General features: G+C 35.1%; 1 protein-coding gene across 1 annotated transcript in view; it reads left to right on the forward strand.

Moving 5' to 3' along the window:
* The first annotated feature begins 12,592 nt into the window (after window positions 1-12,592).
* The window catches only part of LOC110019419 (probable 2-oxoglutarate-dependent dioxygenase At3g49630), a 32,127-nt gene continuing 26,861 nt past the window's right edge, over window positions 12,593-17,858 (forward strand). Inside the window, exons 1-2 of the mRNA XM_020717060.1 lie at window positions 12,593-12,743; window positions 13,578-13,693. Of these exons, the coding sequence (XP_020572719.1) occupies window positions 12,710-12,743; window positions 13,578-13,693 (150 nt within the window). The 5' untranslated portion in view covers window positions 12,593-12,709. The remainder of the gene's footprint in view (window positions 12,744-13,577; window positions 13,694-17,858) is intronic.

Here is a 17,858-nt window from a genome sequence, read left to right on the forward strand (position 1 = left end):
CTTTTTCTGTCACTCCATTAAACTCCACCAAAGCTCAAATTAAACCTTCCAAAAGCTTCCCCAGACCAAACGAGGAAGTTCCCATCAAAACCCCTCTCTCTTGAGCCCTTTAACCCACTCCTAGACTAAGGCCGCACGACATGTTGGTCTAACTCCTATATAGACCTTATACTAGAGGAAAATAGCACTTCGAGGAGGTTCGTTGGACCAGAGAGAAGCTTCCACAAGCACCCAATCAAGGCCTTACCTCATGGCAAAGGTATATTTCAAAAACTCTAAAGAGAAGTTTAATTTCATATGTATTTAGCCATATGGATGTGTCAATCTCGATTATATGAAGCTATAGGAACAAACTGCGAGTAATTTGGTTGAGTATCGAACAAGATCAAAGAGTTTTAGTGTGGATGGTTCTCAATTTAAGTTACTTGGGATGATGAATGGAAGTTGTCAATTCGCGCATGTACCAAACCAACGACGTAGAAGTCGGACTAGAAGATGGTTCATAAAGTGCGGGCCGAGTCAGCGCTGACGAGGAAGGAGACATTGAATGGGAGTGCGCCATGTGGAGTTTCGGAGCCTCCGAGGATCCAGTCAGCCCTGCATGAATAAGTAGATAAATGGGAGATTTTTTATTTAAATTAATTCAAAAATTTCAAAAATTCATAACTTAGTGTAGAAAAACCATAAAAATAAAATAAAAATACTATCTTGCTCAGTGAATATAGTAGAATAATGTGGAACACAAATAAAAACTATTTGACATGTCTCTAATTTTTAATTAATTATATTTTCTATTTAATCATTAAAAATAATAAATAATTAAAATAATTAAAATATAATTCTAAAAAATCATAAAATGTTGTCCAAGTGGTCCTCTGACCTAGGTGAACCTTTAATATTTTTCCATGAACAGAAACTTTACTTTGATTAATTAAATAAATTAATATTGAAAATCTTATTTTTGAGCTTAAATAATTATATAAATTAAATATAAATTATAAAATTCATAATTTCTTCTCTGATATTATAATTGGGCATGAGTGGGGTACCACAAAAACTTAAAAGTTATTTAAGTTGTATTTGATAAGTTATGAAGTGGACGGCCCTAAGGGCAAAATGATAATTTTGAGATTTTGATACTCTAATTAAATTTAGGTTAAGTCAAAGGCTAAATGGGTAATTTTGATTACAATAAACTCTTTTGGATGTTTGAAACATAATGAGTTAATAGGTAGAAACCAACTTGTCACCTTTTTCATAATAAGGGTAAAATTGTAATTTTATAAATTGTTATGACTTGGAGGTTAATTCAATTGGATGATAATAAGGTAGTGCGCTTAAGTTAGGAAGATAATATATCACTTATTTGAAGCCCCCCTAGTTGGTGATTAGATGATAAGCATGATTTTAATGGCGATTGAATTTCATTTCATTTAACATTTTGATCATTGCAAACCTACCCCGAGATTAGACTTAAGGGCTTAGTAGTGAGCCATGCTTGATTTAAACTTCTTTAATGAGATTAAAAAAAGAGAAACATGATTAATGCACACCTCTAAACACTACAAGCCCCAAATTTAGTGGTGGGTACAAGATCTTTAATGAACTTAAGCTTGCTTCAAGGGCATCCACTTACATAACTCTTAAATAAAACATCAAGTGAATGTCTGAGTACCCCACTCTTGGGATAATTAAAATATTAAGGATCACTGAGCATAGGGTGTATTAATCAATTGAAACTTAATTTAACTGGATGATTAATTGAGCAATGTAATATATCTAAATGAACTCGAAACAGTTCAAAGGGTTCTAAAAGTTGTTTGGGTTATAACCCTAACATTTTTGTGATCTTTTTGATATTTTGAAGGTCTACTAGATTTATTATTCTTTGCTCAAGAAAATCATCCATTAAAACTTTTATGGATCCACAAAGTTATATCATAATTCACCTGAATCAATAAAAATACCCTACGCTCCTTATCCCATATTAATTGACCCAATGCTAAAGGATTTATGTCTTTTCTAAGGTATTTAAGTCCTTATGAGCAACTGGAGATATTTGTTTTGCCATATATGGATCATCGAGATTTTGTAAGTTTGAGCTCTAGGTGGCTCGGGCAATAACGATAATGTTAATGTGTGCTAAAATGAGGAATACGATGTGTGATTTAAGAATAATTTCTTCAACCTTCAGGACCATTAATAAAATGAGAGGATAATGACCGATGATACTATTCGACAACTTATGAGAAGAGGATTGCCCCCGATACTCTTAGTTTGTTTGTAGTCCTAGCTTGATTAAAGTAATTAACCTGTGGACTACATTACTTTGCAAATATTTTCAAAAATGAAATGAAATCAAACATCGCTATAATTCTCAAAGTTGATAAAGTAAATTTTATATGAATGAAAATTAAAATTAAAAAAAAAATGATAAAGTAAATTTTATATGAATGAAAATTAAAAAAAAAAATAAAAAAATTTATGAAGGTCCGCGATTAATCACTTGGATCAAGGTTAGGACTGCCCTCCGTAGATTTTCGGGTTGGTAGCTCCACTTAAGGTCGGGAAACACATAGTCCAGCTCTGAGCCCTCACATTTACCAATGTCTTACACCAAGTTCTGGTTTTTCATATGTGACCACGAGTTTTCTTTTACATCCTCGTGCTTTGCCACGACTCGTTTTTTTCAACTTTTTCTGCACCTGATGCTTCCATTTACTTTCCTACAATTTATTAAAATTTTTTGCAAGTATATCCTGCTTTATGACACTAATCACGCAGTGGTAGCAGAGGCCCATGTATGTGTTTATTTTATGCAATGCAATTTCATTATTTTACAGTACTTTCTTACATGCATTTATTTACTTTACCTGCAAAACATGTACCGACACTGAAAATTACAAAATCTATTTTCAAAATAATCAACATTTCTCAAAATAAAACAACAAAAAAGACAATTTCATAACAAGTCCTTTTGAATTTACTGGAGTTCCTCGGATGAGGTAACTCGCAGTTGCTAACGAGATCTCCTCAGTTTAAATGAGCTTAACAACTCGCTCAACTCGTTTAGACTAAGTAAATTCAAGAGAAAATAGTGGTACCAGAATGAGAGAACCGTGAGATCCTAATCAGTTTAACTCTAATCAATTTTAACCCCCTAATGATTGAATAACAACAAAATCAAAAACTCGAAACACACCCGGTAAAACCTCTTGAACCTTTAGACCTTAGATCTGTTACTTTGACGAGGAGCTAGGAGCTAACTCCATGGACAACACTAAGAGGATGTACAGAAGAACAACTTTGAGAGAGTAAGTGGTTCATTTAAGTTAAATAACAAGCTTAAAGACTTCGAGGTTGTTTGCCTAGTGCAACATAAGTCATCACTTCATCTTTAGGCTTTTGCACAATCATGTTGTGTAATTTAAGCCCTAACTCATCTTAGCTTCGAGGTTGTCGTTTGTTACAACATAAACCCTCCTATTTTCCAGACTATTTGTATGAATGTATTATGTGAATGTAAGCCCTAATTAATAATAATTGGTAGGATGAAACATTTAATATTATCTCTCCAAAATTGCAGCCAAATCATATGATAGCTTGGGAAGTCATCGATGTCCTCCTCAGGATCCGTGGTATCCTCTAGTTTTCTCCTTTTGGATTCCATAATAATTGTTCCAAATTTTGATTCTTTCCCATTTGACACTCCTTTGTTCGACCATGAAAAGTTATACCCTTTGAAATTCTTAAAGATAATATTTTCTGATTTAAATTGAGACTTTTCTTAGGTGACATCGGTCATTTAAGATGTAATTAACTATAGGGGCTTGTCCTTATAGGAAACTTTAGAATCGAGATTAATATAAACCATGTCTAATTTTTCATATTAGATAGGGGAACTTATCGGTCAACATAAAAGTTCACAGATCAAAATGGATGTCATATTTTTTTTAGTTTGTTTAATCGTGTTCCACTAGTAAGTGATATGTCTATTTCTCAGGATAGATGCATTACTTATGGTGTTGTGCTCGTTTATTTAAACTATTGTCTATATGAGATCAGTTCAGTCTCATATTTTTAAAAATTAAAATATTACTTTCCAAAATTATAATATTTATATTAAATTAAATATCCACATCCCCAAATTTGGCGACCGATAATCTCCTTTGGAAAAGGAGAGTTTTAGCATTACTTTGGAGAAGGAGAAAACTAGCTTCATCGATGCTTGGTAGGAGCAATGATCATGCAAAGAGAATGCGCTGTCAATCTTCGATTAAGCGAAACCTATAAAAACTTTTGGAATTTCCTTTTTAAAAAGCGCTTTAGGTCTAATTGATAGAGAAATTAGGGCAAGAATTTTGTGTTAAAGGAAGCTTATAGGTTAGGGATCTTTTATTGATTTTACTTACGAATGCTTGAGTTTTTTCCCTCTAAACCCAAGAAATTTGACTTAGTTGGCCCAGGACTAAGTAGTCTCGTGATTATCCAGTAGCTTTATCTCTTAATGAATGGGTTAAAGCAACCTCAATATAGAGAACAAGAAAAATCTATCGATTCTCATTCCATAGATCATGGAGGTTGCGTCTATGAGAGAAATTTTACTTTGTAAAGGTTTTCTTTCTCATGGAAAAGTCCCTTTTATATTTTTGTTGGATAATTAGAGGTAGGTTCTCCATTACATTGCATAGCTACGACTTCATTGTAACCCTAAATCCTATGCAAGGTCAATATGGAGAGTTCAATTTGTCATCAAATGCAGTGGGGTTCACTGCTTGCATGATTTGTGTGGCATCTAGCATTTTGCATACTGCATGTTAATTGTGTGATCACTTCAGTTTGATCGACCGATTTCTTGGGTACGATTGATCACGTCGGCCCAATCAATTGATCGCTTCGGTCTGATCGGTCGACTCGGCTTGATCGATCAATTGGTCATATTCGACCAGTCATCTCAGTTTGATCGGTCATCTCAGTCCGATCGATCGATCACTTTGGTCAGATTGGACATATTTGATCAACTTTATTTAATTAGTGCATGTTTGTATGCATGTTTGCATCACATTGCTTCTCGTGTTTGCTTTTTGCATGAATTTGCATTTGAATGAAAATATTTTTGGCCTTATGACTATGATACTTTTCATTTGCCTGTAAGCTTATTTACCTTATATGTTATTTAGTGTTTGGCACATTTGGCTGTCTCTTTCAGAACCTTACTTGCAGTGCCACTTTGAGCACCCACGCCTACAAATATCTCTCCCACATACTTCACCATATGTATGTAGATATATGCTTGCACACTTCGTGAGGAGGTGGTTCACATATAAAGTCACTTGTTGCACAACTCTCTTTCACGAGATTTGTGCCAACTTATCTCTCTACGATGCCTAGAATTTCTACATGAAGGGATCCTTGGTCCCTTAAATCACACTAATAAGGACATAACCATGGAATTAAATGGTTATTGTATGGGTATTATGTCTAAAATTTCATTAAGCAATGTATCATTGGGTCAAAAGGTGACTCTATGCCTAAAAATGGCATTAGGGGGAAATCTTAACCCAAAAATCATTAGGGGAAATGGGGATAGAAGCCATTCATTCCAAATTTGAGCTGGGGAGAAGCTTTTGGTTGGGTGTGGAGAGCTCTAGGAGAAGGAGAAAGCCCCACATCCTTTCATTCTTTTTTCTCAACATCTTATTCTCAATTTTTTCTCCTCCTCCTTATATTCTTCTTTTTTCTCCATTAATTTTTTGAGGGGACTGCGAGGGATCTCTTTTGGAGAAGCTTCCTAGAGGAAAAGCTTTGCTTCTTCTATGAAAAAGGAGAGCTTCATCTTCACTTTGGAGAAGGAGAAATCTAGCTTCCCCAACGAGTGGTAGAAGCAAGGATCAAACAAAGAGAACGTGTCATCACTCTTTACATAGGTAAAATCTCTAAAAACCCTTGAAATTTTCTTTCTAGAAAGCTCTTCAGGTAAGGATGATAGAGAATTTTAGGGCTAAGATTTTGTGTTAAAGTAATTCAATAGGTTAGGGAGCTTTTTGCTGATTTACCCCTACTAATCCTTGACTTTTTCCCTTTAAACCCTAAAACTTTGACGTAGTTGACACGAGAACAAGTAATTCCATGATTATCTGGTGGCTTTATCTCTTGATGAATTGGTTGAAGCTGCCCTGACCTAGAGAATGAGAAAACTCTATTGATTCTCATTCTCTAAATCGCAGAGGTTGCATATGGGAGGGAAATTTTGCTTTTGTGAAAGTTTTCTTTCTAGTGGAAAAGTTCCTTCGTGTTTTTGTCAGATAATTAGAGGCAGTCTTTCTGTTACATTTCATAAAAAATGGTAGCTATGACTTCAACGTAACCCTAATATGTAGATAGAATGAGTTCGATTAGCCGTCAAATGCGGTGGGTTTCATTGCTTATATGATTTGTGTTGCATTTGACATTTTGCATATTGCAAGTTGAACATGTGATAACTTTGGTTAGATTGGCCACCCTGGCCTGTTTGACTGGTCACTTCAGTCCGGTTGGTCATATTCAACAATTTGCAGCTATTGGTGAATGCTTATATGCATGTTTGCATCACATTTCTTGTAGTGTTTGCTTTTTTCATATATTTGCATGCGTATGAAAATATTTTTGGCCTTATGCCTATAATACTTTTCATTTGCATGTAAGCTTATTTGCCTTGTATGTTATTTAACATTTGGTGTGTTTGGGTGTCTCTTTGAGCGCCCTTACTTGTGGTGTCTCTTTATCTCTCCCACATACATGTCACTGTATGCACGTGGATAGATGCTTGCACACTACATGATTAGGTGGCTGACATATAAAGCCACCTATTGCAAAATTCTCTTCCACTAGAGTTATGTCACCTTATCTTTGTATGACACTGTCTAGGAGTGTCGTAGGTATCTCATGTTGTGCTTGGTACGAGTCATGCTTTCCAGCCACAGAGCTCGTGTGAGGCACAATATGTGTTCACCTAGGTATGTGATTCTCACTTAGCAAGAATAATATTACCTAGCATATTTGACACTTAACATATTTTATGTGCTTGTCATTTATCTTGGGTGTCTTCTATATTGATTGCATGTTTGTATGTGCTCATTTGAATGCCTCTCGGGTGAGGGGTAATTCCTTCTATAGGTATCCAATACCCGACGCAAGCTCATTTGTAACATTTGTTTGCTTGTTGTATGACACCCGAGTTGGTTCCCAGGCGAGGTATAATTTTATCTATCCAAATTTAGGAGAAGAGTGAACGTGTGTACTCACCATTCATAGTGGATTATTTCAACTGGACTGGGTCCCATAGTTTTTTTCCCTTTCAAGGATTTTTCACATAAAAAACTTGAGGTGTCTCGTCCTGCTTACTTCTCTTTAATTATCTGAGTATGTGCTGATTTTTCATGCAATGCTAAGATGATAAATAACAATTACTCTATCACCGTGAATCTTCTAACACACATCAATTATCATCTACTTTTGCATGTTGTGTGTTCACATCATCGCTGATATTAATCAGTGATAATAAATTGACTAATATTGCAACACCTCATTTGCATAAGCATACCACTTTTTCTCACCTACGTGCTCTTGTATCTTTGTAGGGGCAACAAACATATCTAAAGGAGATTTTGCAACACCTCATTTGCATAAGCATACCACTTTTTATCACCTACGTGCTCTTGTATCTTTGTAGGGGGATGTTGGATGTCTCGTTCAAGAAAGAAAATTTTAATCTACTAATTGCGTAATTGGAGGATTTTGAATTGTAAATATTGCTTTGCCAAGGTGGCACATCACCTCGAACTTTAATTGCATCAATCTTCATCACTTTTTAAATGAAATCCTTAAGAAAATAATTCTTTGAACCATCAAATTATTCCTCTATTTTCCTATATATGTCCAACATACTTGGCTGTCAACTTTTCATTCTATTCTATAAAATAGTACAATGTTGATACTTAATTCATCTTTGAAGAATAATTGTTTAGCTCAATACTTCACTGTTGTTAGAATGAGCCAAATTTAAAGTATAATAAAATAAGGCATGGACTATACTTGAACATATATAGTTTTAGTAATGTTTGAATTATGTTTAAATCTTTATTTGTTCATGATTTGAACAATATTCGAATTATGATCAAATAATAATCAAACACAGCTAGAGCTCTATCAAAATGATAAATTTATAATATGAGATTAAAACAAATAAATAAAAGCTTTTCCATTTCAAATAAAATCACCGATAAACATTTTGTTTATTCACTCTTATTGGTGTGTCATCTTATTTTGCTAAGTGGAGAATTCTCTAATAAAAATATGACAACAATAATAGAGAATGCCAATGTGTAGATGTTGTTGTTGGGAATCATTCTACTTATACAACGAAGACATAAGAGTAGCAATGATCATTTTTATTTTGAAATGAACTGTCAAAAATTTTTCTCCAACAATAAATTGCTAAGCATATTTAATTGAGATTGAATTTCTATTTATTGTTGAGGATAATACAAAATTATATATATTGATACGCCAACAAAAACTTTTTCAAATCTAGCATGAATCTCGAGGCATATCATGAATCTCGAGACAATCTTTTGAGCAAAAAATGTTTAGGCTTTGATTAAGAGTCATTCAAAACTCTGATTTCAGCAAACTTATGGTTAAACTGAAAGACTCGACTAGAAGGATCCAATGATATCAAATTAGTCTAATTCCAACAAAATAGAGCCCAAATCATTTGGAAAGTTAAATGTATACAAAATTTGGCGAACTTATAGTCGAATGGACGTTCTTGACAAGAAAAATCTAACGAGCACACGATCGCTCATTTCAGACATCATTAAAGCACTCAAATGTCCTTCAAACGTCATTCAATCGGAGGAAGCTATCGGAATCTTCAGATCAAAGTGATTAATTTTCCCTTATTAATTGCAACCGTGACTCTATAAATAGAGCCCCGCCCCTCTCAAGAGAGGGATAAAACTTGATGCTTGAGAAAGAGCTTGGAGTTTTGAAAAGGAGCTGAGGTTCAGCATCTCTCCTGTCGTCGCCGACCACCACCGACCGTTGACCACCCTTTGTCGGCCACTGCCGATCGTTATCGGTCATTGTCTGTTTCTTGCAATAAGTTAATCTGCACATCGACGTCGTAAGTTGAGAGACATTGTAATCCTCTCATGCTTGTGGGACAAGATTTTGATACTATTAGCTGGGACTTCATTCTTAATGTATTGATCGCTTAAGGGTTCAAGAATGACTTTTATATGCTCATCAAAAGGTGGCTTGAGACCAATCACTATAGTGTGCTTGTTAACGGTAAGACTTATGGTTTTTTTCCTCCCTTCAGAGGTATTAAGCAAGGGTACCCTCTCTCTCCTACCATGTTCATTATTGCTTTTGACTACTTCTCTCAGCTTATTAATCGAGCAAAACTCCAACACTCACACATACAATACTCTCACAAATCGAAGATCTTGGTTAGTCACCTTGCTTATGTTGATGATGCTATTATATTTTCTAATGCTGGTAAGAATGCCATTAAGGGCATTATGAATGTTTTAGAGGATTTTCGGAACTCCTCTGGCCTCCTTTTCAACATATCTAAATGCTCTATTTATTTTGGCAAACATGTTCCCCAGCATATTGGAAATTGGGCCACATATTATACTGGTTGTAAAACTGCTAATCTCCCTATTAAATATCTTGGGTTGAATATTCTGAGGGGCAGGAGGAAGCAAAATCAACTTGATAAGGTGGAACATAAAATTAAATGAAGGATTAATGATTGGAGAAACATTTTTCTTTCTAATGGGGGACGACTCACCTTGCTTAAAAGTGTTCTTTGCAGTTTGCCTCTTTATGATTTGCAAGTTATTAACGCTAAGAAAAGCACTTTGAAAAATCTTGAAATTTATTTTAACAAATTTCTTTGGCTTGGGTCTAGTTCGGGAAAAATTGGCCTAATTGGGCTAGAGTATCTATGCCTCGGTCTTCTAGAGGGCTTGGCTGTAAAACTCTGCAGCAAATTGTTGATATCAATATGTACAAACTTTGGTTCAAATTCCGTATGGGGGAGTCCCTTTGGGCACAATTTCTTTATCATAAATATTGTCACACTGCTCACCCATCTACTGTGGCTTGGAAAACAGTGATTCTAAACTTTAGAAGGCTATAACCCTTGCTAGAACTGTTGCTACTCAGTTTATTTTTTGGGAAGTTGGAGATGGTAAAATCTCTTTTTGGCATGATCAGTGGGGTACATCTGACCTTACCACTCCTCCACATTTTGATACTACTTCTAACTTGTTAGTCTCTGATGTTTGTGATGGTGGAGATTGAAATATTAATATGCTGAGATCCTTGGTCGGAGAGTTAGCTCCTTCTGTCTCCAATACCCCAATTTTCAATGGGGGTAGAGAAAACCCTAGGTGGAAATTTCTTTCTATAGGTTCTATAACTAAAATGTTATATAAAAATATTCACTGCTTTCACAAATGGAAATGGAGCTAATCCATATGGCACTCTTTCATTTCTCCTTCCACCTCTTTTTTTCCTCTGGAGATATTTTCATTCCTTCTTGCCTCTTGATGAGATCCTAAAGCTAAAGGGGCTGAAGTTGGCTTCTATTTGATATATATGTAAGAGAGACTCTGAATCAGCCCAACATTTATTTTTTGAATGTTGTTTTGCTAGGAAAGTTTGGAGTACTGTTGGTGTGGTACTTGGAATATGCTGGCTTAGTCCATTTAGTTTAAATAAACTTTTTGCGGCTTGGCAGGGTACTTCCTCTTTTCCCCCTAAGATGAATTATTTTCCTTTAATGGTTCTTTGGTTCATCTGGCTTGCTCGTAATGATTATAAACATCACTCTTCCCCCTCTCTCTTGCTACTACGATTTCTTTCATTATGGAAAATTATTATAAAGTTGTTAGAGCTATAAATAATGCTACTACTACAACTAATATTGAGGGAAGGATGAGACCTGTTTTGGTCAGATGGTTACCACCTGAACCTGGGTGATTTAAGGCCAACATTGATGCTAGTTGGTCTAATATGTCTGCTTGTGCTGGTGGATTGTTTAGAGACTGTTATGGGGTTTGCCAAGTTTTTTTCGCTTCACCAATTATTGCCTCCACTCCTCTTGAAGTTTTTTTCGCTTCACCAATTATTGCCTCCACTCCTTTTGAAGCTGAATGTTATGCTGTTCTTTTAATAATGAGATACATAGCAACTAGCTTCAAATCCTTTTCACTTTCACCTATAGAGAGGGAAATACTCCTGCAAATTGGCTTTCTAAACTAAAGTTAAATGATGCCCTGGTTGGCATTACCCCCCCTTTCCCCTTAAAAGTTATATATTAAGTGATATTATGGATACTCCTTATTTGAGGAGATGATGGATTCTTATGCAATTTCCTTCATTATTATATTTGGGCTTTGCCCCTTTGTCCCTGGTTGGCATTACCCCCCCTTTCCCCTTAAAAGTTATATATTAAGTGATATTATGGATACTCCTTATTTGAGGAGATGATGGATTCTTATCCAATTTCCTTCATTATTATATTTGGGCTTTGCCTCTTTTTATTACGTGTTGGATGTTAAAGGATTTGCTGCTATGTTATGGCTCTCGGTTTGGACTCCAGTACTATGGTGACGGTCTTTTTGGCTTTACAGCTCTCATGACTGATTTTACACTCTACTTTATATGTACTTGTAATTTTGGGTATGATATTCCTTTCTTGCTTCTCTTTTTTATCTTTATTGTGTGGAGTTGTAATGCAGATAAAGAAACCCCTAGGACTTCATGTATTTCTTTTTTATTTTAGCGAGGATTTTTTTTTCCTCCCTCTTTTTGTAACCTCATCTTATATTAACACGTAAGGAGCTATGAGTTGTTCTTTCTTATATATATACATATAATAAGTTTTTGCCATTATTTGATGATACATTGAGTAAATTTTTAAATTTGTACTTAAATAATAAATTTTAATTGATATATTCATTAATATTTTTAATAATTTAAAATATAGTAAGTAATAATATGTTGAGCTAAGATACTTCAACTATGCATTCGTTTGGCTACAATTTTTATTGTTGTTGCTATTTTTCAAAAAAAAAAAAAATTCTAGAATTTTACATTTAAGAATCCCAAGTGTTAAAATTTAATAAAAGCATTAAAATTTTCTATTTGATTTTTTTCAAAAATATTATTAATACCCATAATAGTTTTCCTCAAATTGATTTCTACAAATTTCTTAACAAGCACATGCATAAACTGTATTTTAGTTAATGCGAAATGAAAAATTTAATGGCATAAATATTAGAAGATAAAATTTAGATTTCAAATATCAAAATAAATAAGTTTTGGGTGGATTTGTCTAAATTACGTAAAAATATTGAGTCCGGAGTCTATATGCGAGCGACGTCCGGACACCAGACGTGATACAATGGAGTTTCGAGCTACCGCTCCGTCCCGCTGTATCACAAACGCAGCTCTATATCTGAACTCCGTGCACAATATTTTTTTCAAAATTACAAACCGTCCAGATTTATATTATGCGAATCTAAAAGAAAAAAATAAAATTTATGCAATGAAATAATGCTCAAAAGCCCACACTTTACTCTCCTACCGGCCAGTGGTGGTTTCTCGGTTCCAAAGAGATCCTCCTCGCGTGGAAGGCCTGCAACCCGACATGGGATACGATTTCCACGCAATTCCTATAATTGGTATAGTGCTCCGCGCTCTCTTTTCCCTTCAATTTGTTTCTAATCTAACGGTTTCGGCAGAGTTCTCTGTCACTGTTTAAATTTGTTGTTTGAGTTTGTTTAAGAACCTTGTAAATTATTAAATTTGAGAATTCAGGGTTTTAATACCTTCAGTGTTGTCTGAATTGATGATCTAAATGAAGTCTATTTATCAGTTATGAATAAGGGAAGTTGAAAACAGATGCTATTGTTGGTGGAATGAACTTAGGGTTTCTGAGGTTTTGCAATGAAACATACTATAACTATTAACTATTTTTCATATTTTTATTATATATATGTGTGTGTGTGTGTGTGTGTGTGTGTGTGTGTGTGTGTGTGCCGCCAGCCACAACCTGTTGGTAGAGCAGCCTCTTTGAAGGTTGCAAGTCTCCTCAGATCACGAGTTTGAATCTCCCTCTGGCTAGTTAGTGAGGGCAGCCCTGAAATAGTTAAGACACATGAGGGTGGCTAGGAGCTCATATAATAGCCTCCGACCATTCTTTTTAACACACTTGACTATAAATTTGTTCCGTCTCTTCAACATCAAAGTCTACATGATCTTCCCTACCAGTAAATGGAATACATAACCATTAATACATTAATTAATTTTCATGCAGTTCCTTTATGCATTATTTTCTCACGCTTTTATGCATTCCCTCAAGTTACTTTGAAAATTTAACAAATTATTTGGCTTAATAATCTTTTTAATTCTTTTTCTCCTTATTTTTTATTTATACTTGTACTAGTTTAGTCATTTCATTTACATTTTCATTTTTTTTTACCTTCTTACACCTCTTTTGGATCTCTTTTATTCAGATGTCAGCCCCCTTTTGTGTAAGTGTGATAGTCCTATAATGATTGAAGACCAAGAAGTACGTAAGGTTGTAAGGGAGTTAGACGAGGCATGTAGAGTGGCTGGATTTTTCTATGTGGTAATAAGTCAAAAAAACCCTTTTTATCTCATTTATTGTGGAATAACCTGCTAACTATGATTGAGTAAATTCACCCGTGCTTCACTTGATATTATTTTTGTTTAACTTTTGTTAAATCTAGTTTTCTGAATCTTTCAACCTCACCGAACTGCTTGAGTTTTATGTTAAGGATAACACTATGATCTTATTGTTTCTATAATTTCTTTCTAGAGAAATTATTTTTCTTAATATTTTTCACTTGCTACTAAAATTCCATCCTATTCAGTCAATGATCACCATACCAAAGTTTTAATTATATGCCTTACATTGCTGCTATTTTGTTAATTTCATTTACTCTTTCTATTGAAACTTATTTTATTTAAAATTGATAATGAAAAGATTTCGTATAAAGCAAAGGGTGTGATAGAGAATTTTTTTGTTACCTTACCATTTAACATAACTAATGTTACCAGTTCATTTAGCCCTTGGTTTCTTTTCTCATTTGCAAAAGAAAAATGATGGATTTGAAGTTGAAGTCCCAATAAAATACATAGTGAGGATTATCTCCTTACTTAAATTCTATTTTCTTTGTCTGTTATCTTTAGTATTTAGGAGAGCATTCCATTAGTGTAATCAATTTGCTAATTGTGAAAATAATGTATTAGCTCACTTGAGTGAATTTGAACTGTATATGGGTTGAATCTTGTTCTTTCATGTTGGGAACAACAAAATACTAACCAATTTTTAGAGCAATGGGTTTTCCAAGTCTTAAAATGCTTGTAGAATTTTGGGAATCGAGTAGCAAAAGAGGTATAAATCATGATACAAGGGGCATAGAAAAAGAAAAATATAATGCCCAAATCTTTTTTAATAGCATCAAAAAAATAATAAGGAAAAGACATAAACTAGGAAATACATCTAAAAAGAAATAACAGGGAAGGTAACAAAATAAATAAAATTAACTTCCAATAACTTCTAATACTCCCACTCAAGTTGAAGTATAAATGTCAATTATATTCAATTTGGATTTGAAGTAGTCAACGGTCGAGGAAGGTTCTTTGTGAGAATATTTACGAGCTGATCACTAGATGAGAAAAATGGAATACAAATCTCCCTGGAATCGAGTTTCTTCTTGATGAAGTGATGGTTAATCTCTACATGCTCGGTGTGATCATGCTGGACCAGATTATGAGCAACTAATTGCAGTTTTATTATCATATAACAACTATAGAAGAGTAGAGACCGGTATACGTAATTCATGTAGCATTATCCCTAACCAGAGCACCTCACAGATTCCGCAATGGAACAAAACTCGACTTCTGCATTACTTCGGGCAATCTCCGACTGTTTTTTGTTTTTCTAGGTGATCAAGTTTCCTCACACAAATGAGCAATACCTCGAGATAGATCGCCGACCATGGATGGACCTGGCCTAATTAGCATAGTATAAAGGCGGGACATGAGAATAACAAATCTGAGCCCGATGTGCCTTTTAAGTTGTAGATGATCCGATGGACAACTGTGAGATGGTGCTCATAGGGGTCATTGCCCGAACTGACTTGCAATATCTATCGTGTGGCAAATATTAGGGCGCGTATGGGCTAGATAAATAAATTTCTCCACAAGGCGCTTGTAGTGTGTCTTGTTCACAGGAACAACAAACATCATTCAATTTCTCATTGGGGTCTATCGGAACAACCATTGATTTGCAAAGTAGAAGGTTGGTCTTTGTCAATAGGCTCATCATATATTTGCGCTGGGAAAGACAAATGCCTCGATAGGATCGGACAACTTTCATGCCTAAGAAGTATCAGAGAGACCCCAAGTATTTCACTTCAAAGGATGCGGTGATGATGCCTTTAAGAGATTCCAAAGCTGACAGATCATTACTTGTGAGTGCAATATCGTCGACATAAACAATAAAGATGATAATTTGACCACTAGAAGAATGTCGAAAGATGAGAATATGATTTGATTGAGTCTGAAAGAACACATGACCACCTACCATCTGCGTGAACTTGCCTAACCAGGCTAAAGGGGGCTGTTTTATTCCGTAGTGGGACTTCCGCGGTCGACACACTTGTCCCCAGAAAGAAGTGGAGTCAAAGCCTGGAGGTAGAGACAAGCACACCTCCTATGTGAGGTTTCCATTAAGGAAGGTATTCTTGACATTCAGTTGGAGTAAGAGCCAATCTAAATTTACAGCAAGGAATAATAGGACCCAAATGGTGTCAAACTTCTCCTCATAGTTAACTCCATAGGTTTGTGAGTAGCCTTTGACGACCAACCGTGCTTTGTTGCGTTTGAAAGTTTCATCAGAATTTGGTGCTGAAGATCTATAAACAACCAATAACTTTCTTTCTCCAAGGAAGATCAACATCCCACGTATGATTTCGCTGAGGGGCATTCTTCTCATTCATTACTGCAGCCTTACAAGAAAGGTCCACCAATGCTGCCTCAATAGTGGATAAAAGGAGATGATCTGTCAAGGAAGTGACAAATGCTTTGTAGGTTGGCAACAAGCTATGGAATGAGACATATTTTGTCATGAAATAAGGAGAACAAGCTTGATTGCTTATCCAAATGGTAGAACTCACTTTCTCATTCGAAGCAGGAGTAATCTCCTCAAGTGTAATGCTGGGGATGTCAGCTTAGGCAGATTCCAAGTCCTGTAAAGAGGCAGCAGGCACAAAAGTAGAGGTATTGGGACGGCTCTCAACTGGGGTTTGATGCGCCGAGCAAGGTTCTGAAAACTGAACCGGACATTGAACTGGTGGTAGGAGATGTTCAAGGTTCGAAGGACTCAATAAATCATAAATATATTTAAAAATGATAATAGATAAGATTCACATAACACTCAATTTCTATGTATTTAATATCTAACACCTAAAATTCAATTTTAAGATATCATTTTATTTATGCATGAAAACTTGTATTTCACTTTTTAAAAATAGTGATATTTTAAATGATATAGATGATTTGGGTGGTATAAATGTAAAAAAAAATAGAATTTAGGTATTAGATATATGAGTAAATCAAATTGGGTGACATGTATGCAAATTGAATTTCTTTGTAATAGTAATGTTTTTGATGTGATATGAGTGATTTGGATGGTATAAATGTAAAAAATAGAGTTTAGGCGTTAGATATGTAAATTAGATAAATTGGTATAAATGTAAAAAAAAATTCGGTTTAGGGGTTAAACTCACTAGTTTTTGTTGGTTCCAAGCCGAGTCAAACTAGTTCAATGTAGAGGCGGTTCTTAAGCCAACTCGAACTGGAATACTGGCTGGTTCGATCCAGTTTTCTAAACGCTGGCGCCGAGTATAGACACAGAGAGTAGGTGGAGATGTTGGTCTTGTAGATGGTGGATCTGTGGGACAGAAGTTCCTCAGGAACAGGTGCTGGAGGAGTAGGTGGCATGTCCAATGGAGTCGGGAAAGGAGTAGTGCTAAAAAAATCTAGTCTCCCTTCACTTGAGACAGTGTTGGGGAAGTAGGGAACACTTTTAAAGGATACATTGACACTCACATAGAGTTTATTTGTGATAGGAGTGAGACACTGATAGTCATTTTTGAGTTGCAGAATATCTGAGGAAGATACATTTTCACGAATGGGGATCAAGTTTACTATTAGGTGGGGCATTATTTCGAACAAATGTCAAGCACCCAAAAGTGAAGAAGAACTGATTGGTTGGACAACAAAACCTCAAGACTGCTAACAGGGTCCAAAAATTATGAACTTTTGTGGGGTTTCTATTGATGAGATATGAGGCAGTAAGTACGACATCATTCAAAAAATATTTCGGGGCATTCGATTGAAACATAATGGAGCGGGTAACTTCAAGAAGGTGTCAGCTTTTGACTCGGCTGTCCCATTTTGCTGAGGAGTATCCGTACAAAAACTGTAATGGAGGATGTTCTTACCAAAAAATTTCTTATTATAGAGTTAAAAAAATCATGGTTTTTGTCAGTCCGAATGACTTGAATTGATGTTTTGAATTGGGTCACAATGAAGGAAGGAAAATTTTTTAAGGTGACAGCAGCTTCAGATTTGTCTTTTAAGATATAGATACACGTCATTTAAGTGTAATCATCAATCAAGATAATGAACCACCATTTATTGGTGTAACTGTGCATTCGAGAGGATTCCCACATGTCACTATGAATTTATGAAAAAGGTGCAGA

Source organism: Phalaenopsis equestris, unplaced genomic scaffold (assembly GCF_001263595.1).
Source record: "Phalaenopsis equestris unplaced genomic scaffold, ASM126359v1 Scaffold000055, whole genome shotgun sequence".
Classification (NCBI taxonomy): Eukaryota; Viridiplantae; Streptophyta; class Magnoliopsida; order Asparagales; family Orchidaceae; genus Phalaenopsis; species Phalaenopsis equestris.